Consider the following 19,350-nt stretch of genomic DNA (forward strand, 5'->3'; position numbering starts at 1 on the left):
TTGTGGGGATCCAGACTTCATGGCTTTGAGTTCACTAATTTGATTTTCAAAGATTGTAATATCTAACTAGTTGTTTATATCAGTTCTTTGTGTATAGTGCAGGTTGATTATTAATTTAAAAATCTATTTTAGTTGGACCAAATTTTTGGTTAATAGATAGTACAGCTTGATTATTCATCTAAAAATTTTTCTTGTCAGCAGAGAGTGAAGGTGTAATTTGTATTTTCTAAGAGTTCTTGGTTCAATCTTTCTCATGGCAAAAATTTTCATGGCATCTTTGCATTTTGCCAGAAAACGGATAGGAAAGAGAGCAGAAAAAAAGTTGAACAGTAATGAGAAATAAAGATTTATTTGATTACAAAGGTAGTAAGAGTGTAGTCTGACTAATCTTCATCTTTGTAGATATACCTGGGTTTGAAATTATCTTATATTGCACAAATATATGCATGGATCAAGAAGTCTTTTCTTAGACACATAATCCTAAATGGTGACTTTGTTTAACAGATGGCCTTCAAACAATCTAATTACTATAGACATTCAACATTATAGAACTGCTTTAGATATTTGCTTTATAAATGCAAGTTGTTATATAATGTACATCTTTTTCTTTTTATGAAAAACATAACATTGAATATACAACATTTCTACATGAATCTCTCCTTAGAAGAAGTCCCAAATAGACTGCTTCATTAATGAATAGGTTTTATTTCAGAATTTGTTTATTATGTAAATATAAATTGAACTATATATAAACTTCCATGTTTTAGATAAACAGGATGGATGCACAGCCAGCATATTTTATTGGTCTACTTATCAGCTTGGATAAAAAGTTTGCGTAAGTAAATAAAAATAAAACAATTTTGCTTAAGCTGGTGATCAGATAAACACCTAAATTATTTTGAGGATTTTATTTTGCTGAATGCATTAAAAAAAATTAACCTTAAAAGTATCTTTTATGAAACCAAAAAGAATTAGAAATAATCCTGTTAAATCTTTCCAGCATTCTAATTTTCAAAGAATTCAAAATCTGATTTACTCTTGCAAAACTTGACCTGTCTTTGTTTTTGAATGCTGTCACCTGTTAGTAAATCATCTGCTAAGAAGGTGTATTATATACATATAAACACTGAATTTATTTTAAAAATTACAATTTCCACTTGGATGCCTTGGCGCCAGACCAAAGGGTCCTTTTCTGTTCCTCCATTTACTGCTTTAACATCTCAGCTTTGAAAAATTGTGTTAACCGCATGAGATGCTTTCCTTTCAAAGCAATTACTCTACTGTTGTCCATAGGGGCCAGGAAAGCTATGAGAGGAAGGAAATTAGTAAGTTTGGGGGGTTTCTCTGCTTGTTCTCCTAAATTTGAAGAGCAGATATGCCTTCCTGGCTCATGCACAGATAGATGTTTTAGTCACATATGTTCTCTCTGGCTATTAATGCCATTTTTGTGTAACAAGACCTAAACTCACACTCATTATTTTTAAAGATCAGAAATGTTTCAAGCTCTTCTGGATAGGCATTAGAGATCTGTTCAGTGATCTCTTGGTCCTTTTCCTGCTAAATGTCTCTGGATTCCTAATTTATTAAAACAAATATTGGTCCATGTAACTTAAGAAAAACCAGAGAAAATATGTAAATTAGAGAATGAGCTTCATGAGAAACTCTATATTCTCAAGCCTCTCTATGGTTGTATTTGTGGCAATGATGCCTAAGAAGTATTATGGGAGATGAACCAGGAAGCGGGCTCTCACCAGACACCAAATCTGCCAGAGCTTTGATCTTGGACTTTCAGCCTTCAGACTGTGAGAAATAAATTTCTGTTTATTAAAAAACAAAGTATTATGGGAGGATTTTTGCTCTGACCCACTTCCGAAGTAATAGGCATCTCTATTTCTCCTCCCATTTCAAGGCTAAAGGCAGTGTCTTCCAGGGAGGGCAAAGAAAGTTGAATAGCCAAGGCATCAAGTTGCTCCAGGAGCACAATGCACCTTTGGGGTTTTCCTACTGGTCTCTCCAGAACCTCTCTCTAGAACCCTCTGTCTAGAACCCTCTCTCTAGTATTGCTCTCTAGAATACTCTGCTCTATCAGCTTAGGATCCTGTAATTACTTCATCTTGATAGACTTCCCTGTTCACACCACTAGGCTGTAGCCAGTTATTCTAATGATTGGACTGTTATTAAAAATGCCTGAATTTTGTTTTCCAGTTGGATGGATGGAAGCACGGTGAAATTTGTGGCTTGGGCCCCAGGTGAACCCAATTTTGCAAATGACGATGAAAACTGTGCAGTCATGTATACAAATTCAGGTAGACAATATACATATTTTGAGTTTGGCTTGTGGTGTGATGTGTCATTTGCTACCTCCTTTGGCTAAAAGTAGAAGGTTGTACAATTAAGTCAGACAGAAGAGAGCATAAAGGAGATTTCTAATTTTAGCGACCTAATCATTAAATATATAAAGGGAAGGAATGTTTAACATTTATTCTATTAAATTATACAGTCATCTCACTTCTCATTTTATGAAGTACTTCTTTATGTTCTGATTTGAAGAAAATATACAGAATGTTTATCTCCTTTATCTCTCTCTCCAGTCTTTTTCTTCTAAATTAGAATAAAGATAAAACCTATCTGTTGAGAAAATTAAACAAGATAATACTTCTAAATCACTAAATAAATGTGTAGTATATAGAAAGTTTGTTATAATATTATCACCATTTGCTATAACTGGCTATTTAGATGCTATATTTGTAATTCCAAGTGTGTACATGGCTCATAGGAAGCTCTTTATAAAATTGAACTATTATTAGTTCAAGTGAAAGAGTGAAAGAATATTGCATTGGCTTTTTGAGCCACTTGCATTAATTAAAGTTTGATTGTAGTCTAAAAAACATTTGAGAACTTTTCATATATATATATATATATATATATATATATATATATATATATATATATGTAATAAGGGAGGCCCAGTGCACAAAATTCATGGACAGGCGGTGAGGGTGGGTTGTCCCTCAGTCCAGCCTGCCTGCACCCTCTACAATCTGGGACATCCCTCTCACAATCCAGAACTGCTGGCACCCAATCATTCACCTGCCTCTGCCTTATTGCCCCTAACTGCTTCTGCCTGCCAGCCTGATCACCCCCCAATCAATCCCCTGCCAGCCTGATCAACACCTAGCTGCTCCCCAGCTGGCCTGATTGCCCCTAACTGCCCTCCTCTGACTGTCTGGTCATCCCTAACTGCCTTCCCCTGCAGGCCTGGTCCCCCAACTGCCCTCCATGCAGGCCTGGTCCCCCCCAACTGTCCTCCCCTTCAGGCCTGGTCCCCCATCAAATGCCTTCCCTGCAGGCCAGGCCCCCCCTTCCACCACTGTCCTCCTCTGTAGGCCTGGTTCTCCAAACTGCCCTCCCCTACAGGCCTGGGTCCCCCCAACTGCCTTCCTTGGCAGGCCTGGTCCCTCCCAACCGCCCTCCCTTGCTGGCCTAGTCTGCCTCAACTGCACTCCTCTGCTGGCCAACTTATGGTGGCCATCTTGTGTTCACATGGAGGCAGCCATCTTTAACCACATGGGGGTGGCCATCTTGTGTCTTGGAGTGATTGTCAATTTGCATATTACTCTTTTATTAGATAGGATATATGTGTGCATATATACATATATACACACACACACACACATATACACGTGTGTGTGTGTGTGTGTGTGTGTGTATGCATTTTTAAACATGCAAATCTGATTTAACTATTTTTTTCTTTGCCAGGGCTTTGGAATGACATTAATTGTGGTTATCCAAATCCCTTCATTTGCCAGCGACATAACAGCAGCATCAATGCCACAGCTATTCCTACCGTGGCCCCAGCCCCTGGAGGTTGTAAGGAAGGTTGGAGTTTCTACAACAACAAGGTAAGAACAAAATGAGTTGCAATCTTGACACTGATTCTTATATGGAGAGTGGAAATGCAAATTTTTCAGCTTAAAACTAACTTTTGCTTTACTTCATCATTTTAGAAAATTTTAGGCAAGAATTGGGAGAGATTCCCATGTCAAATTCTTTACAGAAATTAAGAGTATATATAAATATATTAACCAAATTGTTGTACCCTGTGACCAAAAAGAGAAAGGGGGTTTGCAAAATAATCTTGTAATAAGACTTACTTAATATTTTAGATCTCTATTTGGTTGTGAGGAAACTTATATTTAGTTTTAATCTTTATAAATAATTTTGATGTATTTCAGTAAACTTTTTACTAGTATCTTTAGTTAATCACTGGATTTTTTTCCCCCTTTCATCCCAGTGTCTCAAAATCTTTGGATTTGTTGAACAAGAAAGAAAAACATGGCAAGAGGCACGAAAAGCTTGCATAGGATTTGGAGGAAATCTGGTATCCGTACTCAATAAAAAAGAGCAAGGTATGCAGGCCATTGTACAATCAATTGTGCATTTGAACATGTAATTTCTTCATGAAATTATGGAACACTAGAGGCTCAGTGCATGAAATTCATCCACTTGGGGGGATCTCTCAGCCTGGCCTGCACCCTCTCTCAGTCTGGGAGCCCTCGGGGAATGTGCCACTGAGGACTTAGGCCCGCTTCCCGCCTAAACCAGCAGTTGGACATATTTAACGCTGCAGTGGAGGTGGGAGAGGCTCTTTTGCCAGCTGTGAGCCTGTCTTCTGGCTGAGAAGCACTCCCCCTGAGGGAGCACACTGAACACCAGGGGGCAGCTCCTGTGTTGAGTGTGGTGGTCAGTGCATGTCATAGTGATCGGTTGTTCTGCCATTTGGTCAATTTGCATATTAGCCTTTTATTATATAGGATTATGATTGTAAATAAGTTTGTGGTTTTCAAAAGGAAAAAGTAAAAAGGGGGGGAAAACCAAGCCCATACTGAGAACTATTTTATTTTGTTCAGTTGTAGGCAGCATGCTGGGCATTTATATATATAAAAACCTAAGCGACTGTTATGACCAGATGACCAGCAGGTAGCTATGATGTGCACTGAGCACCAGAGGGAAGATGCTCAACACAGGAGCTGCCCCTTGTGGTCAGTGTGCTCCCACAGCCAGCCTCCCATGGCCGGCCAACCTCCCGTGGTCCCTCCCAGGCCAGCCCCGACAGGTCCCGATTGGGACTGGGTGAAATGGCCCAGATTGGCTCCAATCACAAGCTAGGCTGAGGAACCCCACCCATGCATGTATTCGTGCAGCAGGCCTCTAGTTTTGCATATAAAGTTCCTCTTCATTGTCAGAATAACTCTGTGAAGTAGGTATCACTATCACACTTTGAGAGTGGGAAAGTGGTATTCAGAGAGCCTGATATTAGAAGCTTGCTGAGTAAACAATAGGGTTGGGAATCAAGCTGGGTCTCCCAGTTTACACCCCATTCTGTTCCCACCAAGCCAGCTTGCTCCCCAAAGAGGCAAAGAAAAACAGAGTTGTTCCAGCAGTAAATGAGAAATTGCTGATTTCCCATTTACTGCTTTTCTAGTCATTTTACCACGTAACTTATAATATAATAAAAATGATTTTTGAGTATAAACTTTGAACAAACTGAGAAATGCATTTTGATAAAATATAAGGATAAGCCAGAGCTCTGAAGAAGAGCACTGAAGGAGAATACATACCCTAGCCATATAGCAGGTTGTAAAATTCACTGCTCTCAGATGAAAGATGCTTGATCACTTCAGCATGGACTTCTCTGAGCCACGTTATCTGAAATGGATATGAGGTTGAATATGTGACTTGCCTCTTTAAGGAGGATGTTTGACCAGCTGTAGGCTATTCGGATGAAAGTGACTAAAGTGATGAAGGGCTGGAAACCACAGCAAATGGCAAGTGAGAAATGTTTGAGAGGCACCTCCGGTTTCACAGCCTAGAAAAGAGAGGATGGGATTTTCAAGGATCATCCTACGCGGTTCCAGAAGGAAGGCCTAGAACCGTGGACGGCAAACTGCAGCTCGCGAGCCACATGCGGCTCTTGGCCCCTTGAATGTGGCTCTTCCACAAAATACCACAGCCTGGGCTAGTCTATTTTGAAGAAGTGGTGTTAGAAGAAGTTTAAGTTTAAAAAATTTGGCTCTCAAAAGAAATTTCAATCGTACTGTTGATATTTGGCTCTGATGACTGAGTTTGCTGACCACTGGCCTAGAACCAGTAAGTGGCAGTTACAGGGAAATATTTTTAGGTTTAAACTTAGGAGGTCATTCTAGCCATTAGAATTGATTGGATTGGCTGCTTCATGAGTCCTCTAAAGGAAATTGCTTAAACTGGGAGGCACTGAAATGGATGCTATAGATAGAGTCTTACATATTGACTAGTACCGTGGTCGGCAAACTGCGGCTCACGACCCAAATGTGGCTCTTTGGCCCCTTGAGCGTGGCTCTTCCACAAAATACCATGGCCTGGGCGAATCTCTTTTGAAGAAGTACTTGCACTGTTGATATTTGGCTTTGTTGACTAATGAGTTTGCCGACCACTGGATTGGTACATAGTGTGGAAGATGCTCAATAAATGTTTGTTGTACAAATGAATTGATGCAGTGTTGTAGGTGAGAGATATGGTCTGGGTAATTTCTAAGTTCCTTTTTGGTTCCAATATTCTTTGACGTCTAAAATCACATTATGGATAAATGGTATTATCTCAGATAAATATAAGAAAAAATAAAGACACTAGACCCTGTATCACACTCTCCCAAATGTTCATTTTGCTCCGTCAATGTGCTGTCTGCTCTCTGTGTGCTAAAATTAGAAGCTTGTCTGTCGAATGTGCTGTCAGTGTGCTGTCTGCTTTCCCTATAACTGCCACCGACTGATTCTAGGCCAGTAGTCACACAATGTACGTTGTATGCTAAACCAGCCACGCTTTCACTGAGCACTTTCGACAGGTTACTGAACCTGCCAGACACTAAAGCAAGAGGGTCAAACCATAGCATACTAGTACAATAAAAAAAAGTAAAAATATAATATCCACATTTCTCTAACTAGCCTACCACATTTTGGGCTTTGCTATCCAGCAGAGGAACACAATAATTGATCCCTCTCTTAACCACAAAGGGCTGATTCCTGGCACAACAAAATTAGAACCTGGGTAATAGAGATGTGCAGAAGGAAACAATTTTCACATAAAATAACATTATTCCTGGCAAAACAGGCACATGCTGTTGAATTCTTATTGTGGTTTTTGGCAGAAAAAAAAGTCAGTGCTCAAATATTGGCAGTAGAGCTTTTCCACATTTAATTTTGAATTGGAGATAGGGAAAAAGTTATGATCTTCTTTGAGAAATAAAACTAAAATAAATATCTACCCATGCTCTTCTTTCTCTGAAAAATATTAGAAGACAAAACAATTTTTTAAACCTTTAGTTAATTGAAAAATAGGCACATCCATGAGCATCTACTACTCTGCAAAAGAGTAATCACGGAGCAATAAGATTCCCATGGAATTGTTCTTTTTTTAAACATTAGCATTGTTGTTATTTTTTAAATATATATATATATATATATATATATATATATATATATATAAATAATTGACTTTTACAGAGAGGAAGGTAGAGGGATAGAGAGTTAGAAACATCGATGAGATAGATCAGCTGCCTTTTGAGATCAATCAGCTGCCTCTTGTACACCCCCTACTGGGGATGTGCCTGCAACCAAGGTACATGTTCTTGACCAGAATCGAGCCTGGGACCCTTCAGTCTGCAGGCCGACACTCTACCCACTGAGCCAAACCGTTAAGGTGGAATTGTTTGTTCCTGAATAAACAGATAATTGTTTGTAGGCTTCTCTGTATTTTGCATTTTCTATTAGTAACTTTAGTGCTTAGACAGTTTTTCTATTTGCACAGAAGAGTCGTGTTTGCACATAAATATTTAGAAATTGTCCTTCTGTGGAACTGGTGCTTATCCGCCTTGGTGCCCATAGGTGCCAGCAGGTGTTCCTGGCCCAGAAGATAGCTGTGGTGGGGAACATGGGGAGGGCCTCAGGGAGGCGGGAGGGGTACACGCACCTTTAAGCCTTTTACTGCTTCAGGATATTTTCCACCATCCCCTCTGCCACGGGATTGGTAAGGATGCAAGAGGCAATATTTGATCTACATTCTTTGAATTTTTCTAGATCTCTCCTAATGATGTGAGTGCTTAGCATCAGGGTGCCCTCTGGGTCCAAGCACACTCACTGGACAGCTGCTGACCCCTAGGAGTTGGCTGCCCAGGGTAGTTCCAGCTGGGCAGCTCTTTTGGTTTGGCAAATGGTGTGATCACTTGACAGTTCTTGTTTTGATAAACAGCGTTCATTGAAAACACTTTTCTGGATGAAGAGCCCTCTCTGCCCCTAAGCGGAATCAGAATGTGTGCTAACTCAGCACGACTGGGCAGGACTTAGAGAGATGTACCTCTTCTACAGGCTTGTGGCAGCTGCAGTGCAGACCGGGTGCGGGGAGACTTTAGGCTCCCTTGTCCCAGGGCCCCAGGACCCTTGGGCAGGGCACAACCTGCACAACCGCGTGTGGTGGCCCAGATAAAACCTGGCCTTCTATTGTACGAAACGTTTTCAAGTCCCGAGCTGAAGCAATAACACAATGCAAGGTCAGAATGTGTGTGTTTTCATGGTATGCACTTTTAAATAATAATAGAGACATTGATCACATGCTTGATATTTTTAAATTAATGTACTTTGAATAGTTTCCATATTTTCAGTATTTTTCCCCAAAGTTACAAATTATCTCGTGATACTTTCTTTCAGCATTCATCACCTATCACATGAAAGATTCCACTTTTAATGCCTGGATTGGGCTGAATGACGTCAATTCGGAGCATACTTTTCTTTGGACCGATGGGCGAGGGGTTCACTACACCAACTGGGGGAAAGGCTACCCCGGAGGAAGAAGGAGCAGTCTTTCATATGAAGATGTAAATATCACTTCCAAGTCACCTCTCTACACCCTGCCAGTTTGTTTAAAGTCATCATATTCGAGATTAATCTGTGAAAACTCAACTAGAGTGTTCCGAGGTCTGATTCATTCTTGCAGATCTGAACCGTTTCAGACTAAGCCAGCCTTGAAAGAAGGGGTTCAGATTCAGCTAAGAACTCTTCAGTGAGGGACAGGGAAAGCCAGCTCCATGGTGGGCCTTGGTGATAGGCAGGAGGGAACTGGGACCCAGCGTTATCAGCTGCCCCTGAACTCCCGAAGCTGTTGTAGCGTTTGGAGTGTGGTCTGGAAGCTACCACTACTTCTAAAGATGTCTTCCCCCTCCCCATCATCATTACTGAGCGAATGTTTGTAGAAAGCTTACTGTGTGCCAAACACTGTGTTAAGGGCTTTAGTACATTAACCTAAGAGACAGATGATTGCTTCTTTATTTTACTACTTTTAATCTCATATCGTCGAACTGTCAACTAACCAGTGCTAAACACCGTGCTGAGCATTTTCAAAAAACATTAAGATTTTGTCCTTAAAGAAGCTCACACTGAAGCCAGACCACAAGTATTATATATGAAAGAAGACAGCAAAGAAATGAAAGTGCATAACTAGCACCAGCTCTAAAGGATGTAGTAGTTCGGAGGAAAGAAAGTTACTATCGGGTGGAGCGGTTTAATTAGTCAGCACTTACCTGTGGAGCCCTTCACTGGGTGGAGGGAAGGAATTTGAGGAAGAATCGCTAGGGGTCCTTTTCTCAAGAAGTTTAACACAGAATGGAGAGGGGCATTTGGGAGGAGGAGGGGAAGGCCCTGGTAGGTGGGCAAGGTGAGTAGTCTCTCAGAGAAAGGCACAGGTAGGTTTGTTCAGGAATAACTAGTTTCGGATGTAACAGGGGTTTTATGCAAAATACAAGGAAGAAGAAGAAGATGAAGAAGAAGATGATGATGAAGAAGAAGACGAAGACTTCGACGACGAAGGAGAAGTAAGCTTTGGAAGGCGAAAAACAGAATTTAGAGAAATTTAGATGCCCTGTGAAAGGCTTGAGCAGGAAACTGATCTGGTCCAAATGACTCCTTTATGAGAATTAATTTGCAGAGTGGGTACATTTTGGTGATGGGTAAGTGATTTTCTGTGGAGAAGTTCTTTGACTCCTCTTTACGTTAATGAGGCCTGAAAACTTACTGGAGAAATTAAAGTAGAACGGAATGAGAGATTTTGCTTAGTGAGATTTCAGAGACAAGAGGTGAATTTCATGTAAAGAAAATTTTTTATTATTGTACACGTGTATTTGGAACATAAGGAAAAGCAGAAACAACACAAACAAAATCAGTAATCTCACCCTTTAGTTAAAAAGCATTGTTACTTCTTGTTGATTTTATACCTAGACTTATTCTTAGAGTGTCTAAAATTTTATATTAAAAAAAAAAAGGAATCAAAACACAGGTATGGTGATGTTACAATTTCAGGACTTGGAAAATGGAAAGATGAAATACAGTTTGATAAAGAGAGTAGAAGAGCCAAAACCGGTTTGGCTCAGTGGCTAGAGCATAGCCTGTGGACTGAAAGGTCCTAGGTTCGATTCCAGTCAAAGGCATGAACCTTGGTTGTGGGCACATCTCCAGTAGAGAGTGTGCAGGAGGCAGTTGATGGATGTTTCTAGCTCTGTATCCCTCTCTCCCTCTCTGTAAAAACTCAATTATATATATATTTTAAAGAGAGTGGAAGAGAACTTTTCATATGCATTTTGTGGTGGAAACATGCTTATTGTATACAAGTTTTTAAAACCACATCAGAGATTTTGAACTAGGACGATGAAAGATAAATACAGAAGGGAGATGGGTATGAGGGAAGAACCTTTTAAATATAGGATTAGGGGTTCCTAACTGTCAAGACTCTTGGGATAGTGAGGTTAGGGGCAGGGAGGTGGAGAAGACAATCATAGCTGTGTTAGCTGTGAATATAGAAATTATTGAAATTTCTGAGAGCAGAGTTTCTCAGAACTAAGTCCAAAATTTATCCAACTCTATTTGACTTACAGTTAAATGGCCAGAGTTCATTGTGAGGGATCCACCTGGGAAGCTGGAGCAGTGCATGGGAAAGAAGGATGAACTGAACTGGCTGTAAATGAATGAGGACAATTTCAAATTTGGAGTTTAGGCTTCTTAATGAGTTGATTTAAATAATTGCTGATTCCCACTCTCCCCCTCCCTAAATATGCAGGCTGACTGTGTTGTTATTATTGGAACGAAGTCCAAAGAGGCAGGAAAGTGGATGGACGACACCTGTGGCAGTAAGCGAGGCTACATATGCCAGACCCCTCCCGGTGAGTTCTGCAGCCTCTCCACCTGTAAGAGCTGGAGCCGTTAAATATGTTTTGTTTTGTTTTTTTTAAATGATCCCCTCATTTTTTTCCTGGGAACCTTAAACTGCTCTAAAAACTAAAGCTTTATTTTTAAAAAGGATCCCCTTACACACCAGCGGATTTGATTCTTACGATAATCTGTGCATACCTGTGACAGACAAAATGGGTGATATTTTCTGTAAATCATGAGTGTGCCCTCGCATCCATTACCAGAAAGGTTTGTGCAGATTAAATGTGAAGTTGGAACTCTTCTAATTTTGCTAGAAACTCGGCATGTTTGCCTAGTTGTACTTAAAAAAAAAAGTCAGAGTAAAAATTTCCATTTCAACTTGCATAATTTGATAAACATCGAGACAAAACATAATATATACATATATGGTGTTTCTTAAAAAATGTAGCTACATGATTTGTGTTACTTTTTCAGCTTAGAAAGCCTATTAAATGAAAATAAAACAGAGTATGGGGACACTTACTGAGATTTAAGGTTATGGCTGTATGCATCTTACTTTCTGGCGAAACTAGAATAAAAATGTCTAGCTACACAAGAAGAATGCCAGAAATTAAGAAAATCAACTAGAGATAAGGGTTGAGGTGGGGTTTGCTGTCATCCTAAGCACAGTTCTTGGGGGATCAGTTTAAATTAGAAAGCTCTTCTTCCAGAATTAAAATGTTTTTCTACTTCCTGGGGAATCAGGGAACTAGTGCCAGCTTCTGACTAATGCCAACGATGCCTGAAAATCACTTCAGGTCCTTGCTGATGACTGAAAAGTATTGCAGACATTCTAACCTTTATTAATCCCAAAGCCAGTCTCTCCCAGACTCAAAGCACCCATCTCTACCATGCGGCTGAGAAAAGAACTGTTTCAATGTCATTGAGAATTCTGTGTCAGATTTAGATGTAAGCCTTACCAAAAGTTACAGAAACTTTGAGCACTATGACATGTTATCTTTTTCTGTTTTTAATAGTCTATTTTCACTCATAATTAGCTTGTAAAATTGAGATTACATCAGCTTTAAACTATTATTATGTCATCATTTTTATTATATGAATGGAATTGAGGCAGCTATTGCATTAATGATTACAATTTAAAAAATAAAAGGCCATGCCACTTCTCTCTGCACTGTGTCCCACAGACCAGAGTCTCAGGCCCAGTAATGCCATCTGTACCTCTGTTCTTTGGGCAAAGAGAAGAGGCTCCTTCCAGGAGTGAATGATGATTCCCATGCTGATTTAAAATCTTTTTCCTATTATTATAAATGTAAGTGATAGGGCATTTGCCAACCATGAAAATATTTTGAAGATTTAGGCTTAAAGAAAGGTGTTAAAGCAGTAAAGTGAAAAAGGCAGACCATGACATTTTATAGACTGTCAATTAGGCAAAACAAGACACTATGAACACTCTTTTAAATAAAGACAATGAAAATAAGAATAGTGGCTATATTTGAATAGTGGGATCAGGATGATGGTCAGTGCCCTCATTTATCAGATTTTTCAAAATCTCTCTATAACATATACAAATATATAAATAAAAATATAAAATATGTATAAAAAACTATTTAAAATACATATGTTCTCTGTTGGAAATTTATAAAATACAAAAAATATAAAGAAGAGAAAATATTGCCCACAATCTAACTTCTCAATATTTTAGTTTTTTTAAATAAGTTTTTCATGAAGAAGCCAATTGGACAGATGAGCTAAGTTGCCTAGTAATTGTTGTTGTTTTTCTCTACCTCAAGCCTCATTTTCTACTTTTCATGGTCCCAAAATTTCCCCCCAATGTTTAAGATAAACCCAAGCTGAGAAATGAAACATTTTAAGGACCCTGGCCTAGGTCTCTTGGTTTAATGATATTCTACCAACACAAGGTGGCAGCAACGCAGAAGAAAGAGGAAGCTGCCTCCACCTGCTGGATTGGAATTGCCTTCCCAGCAAAATCAAAAGGAAGTTTGGCATTTACGTAATGGCAGAACAAGGCAGATGGTGGGTGGGGCTGATATACAGTGGAATAGGCAGAAAAGTGGCCAAGACAAAATCGATATGCAAGCTTATCTAGAACCCAAGATCAGAGGTTGGCAAGCTTTTCATGTAAAGAAACAAATTGTAAATATTTTAGGCTTTGCAGAACACGCAATCTCAACTGCAACTACTCAACTCTGGAGATTGAAGAGGAAAGCTCAGAAAGCCAAAATGATTCTGACTTAAAAGGGCTCCAGTGCCCGAGTCGTTTTGGATAAGATATGGGCTGCCTGGTGAAGGGCACAGGAAGTCATGAGCAGGGACAGCTTGAACCTGAGATCAAGGGTAAATGAACCAGGCACTCATAGATGGCTTTATTCCAGAACTCAAATCTGCCTCTTGAATTTGCATATATTTGTATCTCAGTGAGCCCTCCTGTGAGTAACTCACAGGAGGGCTCACTGAGATACAAATATATGCAAATTCATGGATAGAATGGAACAGATAGGGGAAGGAGAGGAAGACTGTTCTTGACCTTGACCTTTGACCAACATGGAAAAATAAAGATTAGAAATGATAGGATGATAGATGTTCTTTAATTGATGGGATGAAACTGTCATTTATTTCACCCAGATACTATATCTCATTCAATTTGCAAGCTTTTTTTTTTTTTTTAAATTTAGAAACATGACTATATAATTACCTTAATATTCTAAATACAGTTTGGAAACTATTTAATTCAATCAGGCACACTGACTAAAAATAGAGGGTTTTTTTTAGGTGTGAAATGGCTCATGAAATATTTTTAACACCCAAGTGTTTGGATTTGTGCTATTGCAATTGTTTTTATGATGTATGAAATATAGTAGATATGTATTGATAGCACTCAAGTAATGTTTATTGATAAAACTAATGAAAATGATCTTTGTACTCCAGACTCTTCTTTGCATCATTCTCCAGCAACAGTTCCAACAGATGGCTTTGTTAAGTATGGTGAAAGTAGCTATTCTCTCATGAAGATAAAGTTACAATGGCACGAAGCAGAAAGTTACTGCAAACTTCACAATTCTGTTATGGCTAGCGTTCTAGATCCCTATAGTAATGCGTTTGCATGGATGCAAATGCAAACATTTAATGAACCTGTGTGGATCGGCCTGAACAGTAACCTGGTAAGATGTGGACACATGTTTGACTTGACATGATTGATAAATTGCTATAGAATATGATTCTCTTTCTATTGATCTTGTTAAACACTTGTTACGTATGAGAAACTGTGCTGAGGTATATGAATAATATTAATATGAACAGGAGGGCTCACTGTCTGTCAAATATCCATTGCCTTCAAGGATCTACCCTGTTTCCCCCAAAATAAGACAGTGTCTTATATTAATTTTTTCTCCCAAAGTTGTGCTAGGTCTTATTTTCAGGGGATGTCTTATCTTTCCATGCGCTAGGTCTTATTTTTGGAGGATGTCTTATTTTCGGGGAAACACGGTAGTAAGCTAGTGATGTATGTTGGGAGTCAAAGATTTGCCTAACTTATATTAACTCTTATATTGCTTTTAAAAATTTATTTTGACTTATAGTTGACATAAAATATTATATTAGTTTTAGGTGTACAACATAGTGATTTAACATTTACATATACCTTGCAGAGCAATCACCACAATAAGTCTAGTAACCATTTGTTATTGTACGAAGTTATTAGAATGTTGACTCTATCCCCTATGCTGTACGTTATATCCCTGTGATTCATCTAGTAATGGGAAGTTTGTGCTTCTTAACCCCTTCCCCTTTCTGTTCATCTCTGCATCCGCTCCCCTCTGGCAGCCATCAGTTTTGTCTCTGCATCTGTCAGTTTATTTCTGGTTTTATATGTTTTTTGTATTGTATATTATATTATACGTACAACTAAGTGAAATTATATAGTATTTGTCTTTCTCTGACTTATCTCACTTAGCATAATACCTTCTAGGTTTATCTATGTTGTTGCAAATGGTCTTTTCATGGATGAGTAATATTCTGTTGTGTATATGTACTATATCTTCATTATCCACTCATCTATTGATAGACAATTCTCCTGTTGCTTTTAAAATTAAATTCTGCAGCTAAACAGTTTTTTTTTTTTATTAATTTGTGTCACAATGACAACTATGGCATGGGAATTAAGAAAGCAGGTCAGGGGTATAATTCCTGGGTGATCAAGATACTGTTTATTTTTTGGGGCATGCCATTCCAGAGTTGTTTTCAGTCCTGGAGTTGTGGAGCTTCCATCCATGTGTAAGAACTATCATAGCAGTCACTCCCTGTGTTCCATGTGGCAGAGAATAGGGTGGAGTAAGAGATGATCCTTAAAACTAAGAATGGTGATGGAATTGCCAAAACATTCTCAAAATGAGTTGTTTCTGATGCCCTGTGATCTACCTACCCCCCGTCCTTACATCTATCATTTAGCTAGTCAACCAGCAAAACTTCTTAGAGGAAGAGCCAGAGGTGTCAAGAAGTAATTAAGAGATACTACATGAAGAGTCAAAGAGAGGTTATAAAAATGCTTCAATAGGAGAGAAAAGGGGTCAGTTAGCCATGAGAGAGGACCAGGAGCGCTTCTCAGAAAAAGTAAAATGTAGCCTGGGATGTGGATCATAAGGGAAGAGTACCAAAAAGAGAAAAAGATAGAAGGGAATAACACTGAAAGTAGGTTGGTGTCAGATTTTAAACAGCTTTTAATGCCATGAGGCAGAGATTAAAATTTATACTTTATGCCACAGGTACTTCCCAAGTAAGGAAGTGAATATTTAAAAGTAGGTAGTTCCATAATGATTTCTGTTATTAAACTTAGCAAGACATTTTTATGTCTGCGCTATTTTAGTAATTAATTCATTTGATAATTCATTCATTTTCTTCTACAGTTGTAGTCAGAATTCTCTTATGAGAATTTTATTTGTTTTTAGAAAGATTAAATGGCTTTCTACCATACAAATATTTACAACTAATACATACTATTGTTTTCCTTACATCTGTGGAGTTAAAGATTATGTAAGCACTGGAGGCCCGATGCAAGAAATTTGTGCAAGAGTAGGCTTCCTTCCCCCACTGCTGGCACCAGCCTCCCTCTGGCTTTCCTTGCAGCCTCTGCTTATCAGGAAGGTCATCCAGAAGGACATCCAGAAGGATAGGAGGGCTGGTCTAATTAGCATATAACACTTTTGTTATTATAGACTATTTGATTAAACATGGTAGAATACTACAAAATTCTAACTTGAGATAACACAGGCTTTTGATTTTTTCATTAAATCTATAGTAATTGCCTTGGTAAATTAAATAATGCATTTAGACGTTGTTTGAACGGTTGTTTGAATTGTTTAAAAATTCTATTTTCTCTGGTTAATGTTATATACCATATATTCCTAGGCATACATATGAAATCTCTTTTAGACAGTTAAAATGATTATTGATAAATAATGTTTTTCATGTTGTCAATTAACTTTTATGTGGCCATGAATTTGACTAAATTTAATAAGAAAGTAAGTGTGCAAATTGAATAAAACAGTTAGCTTTAAAAAAATGCCATCATTGCCCTAACCAGTTTGGCTCAGTGGATAGAGCGTCGGCCTGTGGACTGAAAGGTCCCAGGTTTGATTCCAGTCAAGGGCATGTACCTTGGTTGTGGGCACATCCCCAATAGGGGGTGTACAGGAGGTAGCTGATTGATGTTTCTCTCTCATTGATGTTTCTAACTCTCTATCCCTCTCCCTTCCTCTCTGTAAAAAAATCAATAAAATAATATTTTTTAAAATGCCATCATGACCAGTTATAGTTGAAAGACCACATAACTGGAAGGCAAGACCTACATCCCTCTATTCTTTATTCCTAGGGCCTTACCAAGTTATTTGTCACTGGACTATTTTAATAGCTGAACAATAAGATGAGAAGAAATGTTTCTTTCCAGGGTCTATGAGTTTAATGGAAATTCCTTAAGTTTTATTAATATTTTAATGGTGATATGATGAATATTTTATTTGTTCAGGAGATAAAACTTTTGTATGGCCCTGAAAGCTTACAAACAGAAAGAATTTCATAGAAAATGACATAGCTTTTTAAGTCAGTTTTTAAAATTATCTTCCAAATATGTATTTATTGTGGCCTCCTTTTTAAGAAGGGCTGCATTTACTGAATTTGAATGGGTAGAAATGATTCATGTTGTTTTTTAAAATTCCTAAATGTCAAAAGCTCTTTGTAATATCATAGTCTTAAATATACTCTTCACTTAGTTCTGATAGTTTCTAAATCAAGCAAGACTTCAAATGGATGGTTGTTTTTGTTCTTGCAGACCAATGGGGAGTACAGTTGGATTGATAAATGGAGGGTGAGGTATACTAATTGGGCTACTGATGAGCCCCAGCTGAAAACAGCATGTGTGTATATGGATGTGGATGGCTCCTGGAAGACGGCACATTGCAACGAAAGTTTTTATTTTCTCTGCAAAAGATCAGATGGTAACTGAACACACAAAAACCATCCGGGGATTTTCAATTTTCTCAACAAGCTAACCTATAACACTGTTGATGTTATTAAACTGTAACATGTCTTGGGTAGCTTAAGAGTAAGATAAAACATATTCCTTTACCTAACAAAAGACTGACTTGGTGATAAACAAACGTACATAGATCAAAACAGTGGAGATAGAAATTTCCTTCATTGCAAGAGTTTATTTGCTCTTTGTAAATTTCTGAAATCTTATTATTGAGATTTATTTTCTGAATCTATGTCACGTTCCCTAGGAAATTATGATTACTTTGATGTTGATAACCTGTTGATTCATCAGTCAGTGATATTACCGTGATAAGTCCTAGAATGCAGTCTTAGCTATGGATAAAGGTGGAAAAGTCCTATAGTTTTAACTATAACACTTAGTTTTATCACAGATGTCAGTCATAGCTAAGAAGGGTTTACAGGGATGAGGATTCCCACACCCCTCGAAAAAAGAGTGCCTTGACGGGGGGCTATCATTGCAAATTAATGTTGGTGATTTTATTCTTTAGAACTTAACATCTACTTTCTTATTAGTGTGATTGATTGCCACAATACCTTCGTACATTATTTTGAAATATATTTAAAATGAAAACAAAAGGTAAAAGAAAAAGAAAACCCAACAATAAAAATGGTAGATTCAAATGATTGGCATTAGAACTTAAAAAAAGATAATGATAGGGCCCTAGCCTTTTGGCTCAGTGGATAGAGCATCGGCCTGCAGACTGAAGGGACCATGGTTTTATTCTGTTCTGGGGCGTATGCTCAGGTTGCAGGCTCAATCTGCAGTGGGTCCTGTGCAGGAGGAAGATGATCAAAGATTCTCTCTCATCATTGATGTTTGTTTGTTTGTTTTCTCTCTCTCTCTCCCTCTTCCGTCCTCTCTGAAATCAATTAAATATATATATTAAAACAATAAAAAATGATAGGTAATGAAATTTCCCATAGCTGCTAATAAATTACTCTACAAACTATGGAAATTTTAGGCTGTACTTGATTTTGAATGTCTTTTTATTAACAGAAATCCCTGCCACCGAACCTCCACAACTGCCTGGAAGATGCCCGGAGTCAGAAAACACAGCATGGATTCCTTTCCATGGTCACTGCTACTATATTGAGTCTTCATACACGAGGCACTGGGGCCAAGCATCTCTGGAATGTCTTCGAATGGGTAAGTGCCATATTTACTGTGTGAAAATCCCACAGTCATCTATTCTGGATTGCTATGATACAACTAACATTGTGTACATTAAAAACACAAGGAATGTAAAAATATATAATAATTTATATTGTAGAATATTTAATAATTTATAACAGAATGGTCAACATCATGCCCTCCCCAAAATATAATTTTTAATATTGTAGCCTAATATACTAAGCCATTAGGATTCTAATTCTCAGTTATTCAGAGTATTGTATTCATGTCCTATTACCAATAAGCTCAGGTTTCACAAGAACCATTTTGCTTTACCATTGATGGAAAAGCTTTCATATCTGGGTATCTTATTTGTAAAGAAAAACAAAAGAAAACTCAGCTAGACATGACATAAGTGAATAAATTTCCCCTTGAAATAAAAATGTC

General features: G+C 38.2%; 1 protein-coding gene across 1 annotated transcript in view; it reads left to right on the forward strand.

Moving 5' to 3' along the window:
• MRC1 (mannose receptor C-type 1) overlaps positions 1-19,350 on the forward strand; it is a 98,870-nt gene that overhangs the window by 65,692 nt on the left and 13,828 nt on the right. Inside the window, exons 18-26 of the mRNA XM_036459378.2 lie at positions 768-835; positions 2,206-2,306; positions 3,760-3,902; positions 4,295-4,409; positions 8,739-8,905; positions 11,137-11,239; positions 14,175-14,407; positions 17,569-17,734; positions 18,790-18,939. Of these exons, the coding sequence (XP_036315271.1) occupies positions 768-835; positions 2,206-2,306; positions 3,760-3,902; positions 4,295-4,409; positions 8,739-8,905; positions 11,137-11,239; positions 14,175-14,407; positions 17,569-17,734; positions 18,790-18,939 (1,246 nt within the window). The remainder of the gene's footprint in view (positions 1-767; positions 836-2,205; positions 2,307-3,759; positions 3,903-4,294; positions 4,410-8,738; positions 8,906-11,136; positions 11,240-14,174; positions 14,408-17,568; positions 17,735-18,789; positions 18,940-19,350) is intronic.

Source organism: Pipistrellus kuhlii, unplaced genomic scaffold (genome assembly GCF_014108245.1).
Source record: "Pipistrellus kuhlii isolate mPipKuh1 unplaced genomic scaffold, mPipKuh1.p scaffold_m20_p_1, whole genome shotgun sequence".
Lineage (NCBI taxonomy): Eukaryota > Metazoa > Chordata > Mammalia > Chiroptera > Vespertilionidae > Pipistrellus > Pipistrellus kuhlii.